The 4403-nt window shown below is 38.1% G+C and overlaps 1 protein-coding gene across 1 annotated transcript; it reads right to left on the reverse strand.

Annotated features, from left to right (window-relative positions):
• Nucleotides 1–841: 841 nt before the first annotated feature.
• Nucleotides 842–3444, reverse strand: LOC136981941 (polyubiquitin-C-like). Its single transcript, XM_067278352.1, is given in 3 exon segments — nucleotides 842–1551; nucleotides 1554–3081; nucleotides 3352–3444. Coding segments are annotated over 2 exon segments (2055 nt in total). The 5' UTR covers nucleotides 3067–3081; nucleotides 3352–3444; the 3' UTR covers nucleotides 842–1009.
• Between the last annotated feature and the right edge of the window lie 959 nt (nucleotides 3445–4403).

The following is a 4403-nucleotide window of genomic DNA, read 5'->3' on the forward strand; positions in this document are numbered from 1 at the left end:
TTCAATCCTATATTTATGAACAATTCAATTAAACAGATTTATTTAAGTAACTTTTTCTAATCAAGATATAAATTACAAAATAACACGAAAATAGGTAACAAGTGGCTTAACTCAAATTTTCATTTTAGATTTCACGTTCTTTTAATAGGTTCTACACGTGGCTATTTTAAATGTAACACCTTTACAAACTGAATTTTTCCTACAACTTAAATGATCATTATTGCTTTTTCGTGCAAATACCATAACATGGATCATCCATCTTAAAACCGAAAATTTTGGGAACCCTTACATATCCTATTTCGTCACTAAAAATGGTGTAACTTCCATAAAAAGATTGCAAAGTAACAAAGTTTGGCAAACTACTATACTTCATATACAGTAGGATCTAAAATTAAAACTTGCAAATTGCAAGCTATTAAAAACAAGTTACTAATTTGAAAATTAAAGTACAAGGCATCAAATATCGAGCATTGTATTTCTACTAAATAGGTTGATGAAACTTAATATATAATTAGCAATATACTAGTAAACTTCAAATGGGAGGGACAGGAAAAAACATGCAACTGAATTTTATCAAAAAAAAAAAAATTAAGTTAAGCTTTATGCATTTGTTCACAATTTCTCAAAACTCAAAATCTTTTGCATTTACTGCTTCATTTATATATATATATATATATTATATATAAACTAAGTTTAACTTAAAAGCTAAACTTGACCTAATGTCCAATTTCACTAAATAAAAAAATCACAGAAGTCAATTTATTGAAAAAATGTAGTATATTCAAAGTGGAAAACCTTATCTTCCTAGTATTTTCGGGATTATTAGAGATAAGGAAAAAAGTTTTTTTTAATTTTAAAAAGTTTTATTTTAAAATTTTGTACTACAATACAATTACAATAGCAAAAATAAGTGTTAAGAACAAACTGCACAGTTCAAAACATTTTAGGAATTTTAATAGTTTTATTTTGGGGGAAGAAAATATTTAGAAAAAAAAAAATGCAAAAGAAATTAATTTCCTCCTCTCAGTCTGAGAACTAAGTGCAAAGTCGACTCTTTCTGGATATTGTAGTCGGAAAGAGTACGACCGTCTTCCAACTGCTTCCCTGCAAAGATCAGCCTCTGTTGGTCGGGAGGAATGCCTTCTTTGTCCTGAATTTTAGCTTTTACATTTTCTATTGTGTCACTGGGCTCTACTTCCAGTGTTATAGTCTTTCCGGTGAGCGTTTTGACGAATATTTGCATACCACCACGCAATCTGAGAACAAGGTGAAGTGTGGATTCTTTCTGAATGTTGTAATCAGATAAGGTGCGTCCATCTTCCAGTTGTTTTCCCGCAAAGATTAAACGTTGTTGATCGGGAGGGATGCCTTCTTTGTCCTGAATTTTAGCCTTTACATTTTCAATTGTGTCACTGGGTTCAACTTCTAAAGTAATAGTTTTGCCAGTCAGGGTTTTGACAAATATCTGCATTCCACCACGGAGCCTGAGAACAAGATGGAGGGTCGATTCTTTCTGGATATTATAATCTGACAGGGTTCGGCCATCTTCAGCTGCTTGCCGGCAAAGATCAGACGCTGTTGATCTGGTGGGATTCCTTCCTTATCCTGGATTTTGGCTTTCACATTCTCTATCGTGTCACTGGGCTCTACTTCCAGTGTGATGGTCTTTCCCGTCAGGGTCTTCACAAAGATCTGCATCCCACCACGGAGCCTGAGAACAAGATGGAGGGTCGACTCCTTCTGGATATTGTAGTCCGACAGGGTGCGGCCATCCTCGAGCTGCTTGCCTGCAAAGATGAGACGCTGCTGATCGGGTGGAATACCTTCCTTATCTTGGATTTTGGCTTTCACATTCTCTATCGTGTCACTGGGCTCTACTTCCAGTGTGATGGTCTTTCCCGTCAGGGTCTTCACAAAGATCTGCATCCCACCACGGAGCCTGAGAACAAGATGGAGGGTCGACTCCTTCTGGATATTGTAGTCCGACAGGGTGCGGCCATCCTCAAGCTGCTTGCCTGCAAAGATGAGACGCTGCTGATCGGGTGGAATACCTTCCTTATCTTGGATTTTGGCTTTCACATTCTCTATCGTGTCACTGGGCTCTACTTCCAGTGTGATGGTCTTTCCTGTCAGGGTCTTCACAAAGATCTGCATCCCACCACGGAGCCTGAGAACAAGATGGAGGGTCGACTCCTTCTGGATATTGTAGTCCGACAGGGTGCGGCCATCCTCGAGCTGCTTGCCTGCAAAGATGAGACGCTGCTGATCGGGTGGAATACCTTCCTTATCTTGGATTTTGGCTTTCACATTCTCTATCGTGTCACTGGGCTCTACTTCCAGTGTGATGGTCTTTCCTGTCAGGGTCTTCACAAAGATCTGCATCCCACCACGGAGCCTGAGAACAAGATGGAGGGTCGACTCCTTCTGGATATTGTAGTCCGACAGGGTGCGGCCATCCTCGAGCTGCTTGCCTGCAAAGATGAGACGCTGCTGATCGGGTGGAATACCTTCCTTATCTTGGATTTTGGCTTTCACATTCTCTATCGTGTCACTGGGCTCTACTTCCAGTGTGATGGTCTTTCCTGTCAGGGTCTTCACAAAGATCTGCATCCCACCACGGAGCCTGAGAACAAGATGGAGGGTCGACTCCTTCTGGATATTATAGTCAGACAAGGTGCGGCCGTCTTCTAACTGTTTGCCGGCAAAAATCAGACGCTGTTGGTCCGGAGGGATTCCTTCCTTATCCTGTATTTTGGCTTTCACATTCTCTATGGTGTCACTGGGCTCTACCTCCAGTGTGATGGTCTTTCCCGTCAGGGTCTTCACAAAAATCTGCATCCCACCACGAAGCCTGAGAACGAGATGGAGAGTCGACTCCTTCTGGATGTTGTAGTCCGACAGGGTACGCCCCTCCTCAAGCTGCTTGCCCGCAAAGATGAGACGCTGCTGATCGGGCGGAATACCTTCCTTATCCTGGATCTTAGTTTTCACATTCTCAATTGTATCACTAGGCTCCACCTCCAGGGTAATTGTTTTCCCAGTTAACGTCTTAACAAAGATCTGCATGATGAGTGAATAAACCTGGAAAAGAAATAATAAAATTATTATGATTTTATTTCACAAATCAAAGAGACAATCGTGACGTCAACGAAAAATTTTGAAAGAATTCCAAGATGGCGTCGGTACGACGTAGCATAAACAAACGAATGACTGCCACTAATACACTAGAATATTCTACTTCTTGCAGGAAATTATACGAATTATTCAGTAACACAGTAAACGCAGAGTACGCCTTTACTTCTAACGAAAAACAAGAAACGAAACGAAAAAATACAAAACGAAAATGCTTACTTACGCTCGACGACACTTGCCTCAGAAATTTCTAATAGAATAACGAACAACACACGTCTATAGGCAAATTTATAGTCACGTATGACGCTTTTCTAGAACGGTTCCATTGGCTGATGCAACGGATGCAGAAGATATTCGAAGGAATTCGACCAATAGAAAAGACCGATTGTATTCCCTCGTTGACGTCAGTAACTGCGCGTGAATAGTTCACGTGATTTCTTTCTTTTGTCTGTTGTAAGAGGAGGAAAAGATGGCCGCTATTTTATCTTATCATAAAATTATTATCTAGGTTATTTTATCAAGATAATGAAATTCCTGTAATTTTAACGTTAAATTTAAGTAAAAAATTTAAAATTTTAATTTCCATGTAACGGTTTTTTTGAGAAAGTTTATTCTGTCACGTCTTTAGTGACGTCAGAAGATGATTTATTAAATGTAATTTCGATGTTTATTACGGAATTCTGCAATTGAGGTCTCATTTCACGCTCTGAATGAGAGAAAATGAAATTTGTCGTCATATCTTGACGTTTGTGGAATTATTTAAAAAGAAAAATATAACCTAACCCAATTTTTTGAATCGTCATTCTGCGCGACAATTTAAAATTCGAATCGTTTAATATGTCATTGCTTAAAATAAATCAATAAACTGGGTTGCTTACAATCAAATATATTCTCATTTAAATAAATAAAAATTTGACCTATTAACCTCTTGTTTATTTTCTGTCGCTAACGACGCCATTTTGAATGGAAGAAGGTAAACAAACGCAGTTGCTTACGTAGTATATTAAGAAGGAAAACGAAAATCAATTTTTAAAACAAAAACTTGTTTAATTGTCTTTAATTTTTAGTTTAATTTACTAAAAATGATAAATTTTATGATTTTTAATCAGTTAATGACGATAAAAAATGAAATAATTTTATCATCTGGCGTCATCTTATTATTAACGTGACGTCATTAGTTTAATTGTTCAATGTCGTTTGGAAACGCCATGATTCATCTGAAATTTGTATAATTTTAATCAGGGCCGGCCATCGGGGGGGTGCGGCGGATG

The sequence above is a fragment of the Centruroides vittatus genome, unplaced genomic scaffold (assembly GCF_030686945.1).
Source record: "Centruroides vittatus isolate TY-2023 unplaced genomic scaffold, ASM3068694v2 contig_799, whole genome shotgun sequence".
In the NCBI taxonomy this organism is placed as follows: domain Eukaryota; kingdom Metazoa; phylum Arthropoda; class Arachnida; order Scorpiones; family Buthidae; genus Centruroides; species Centruroides vittatus.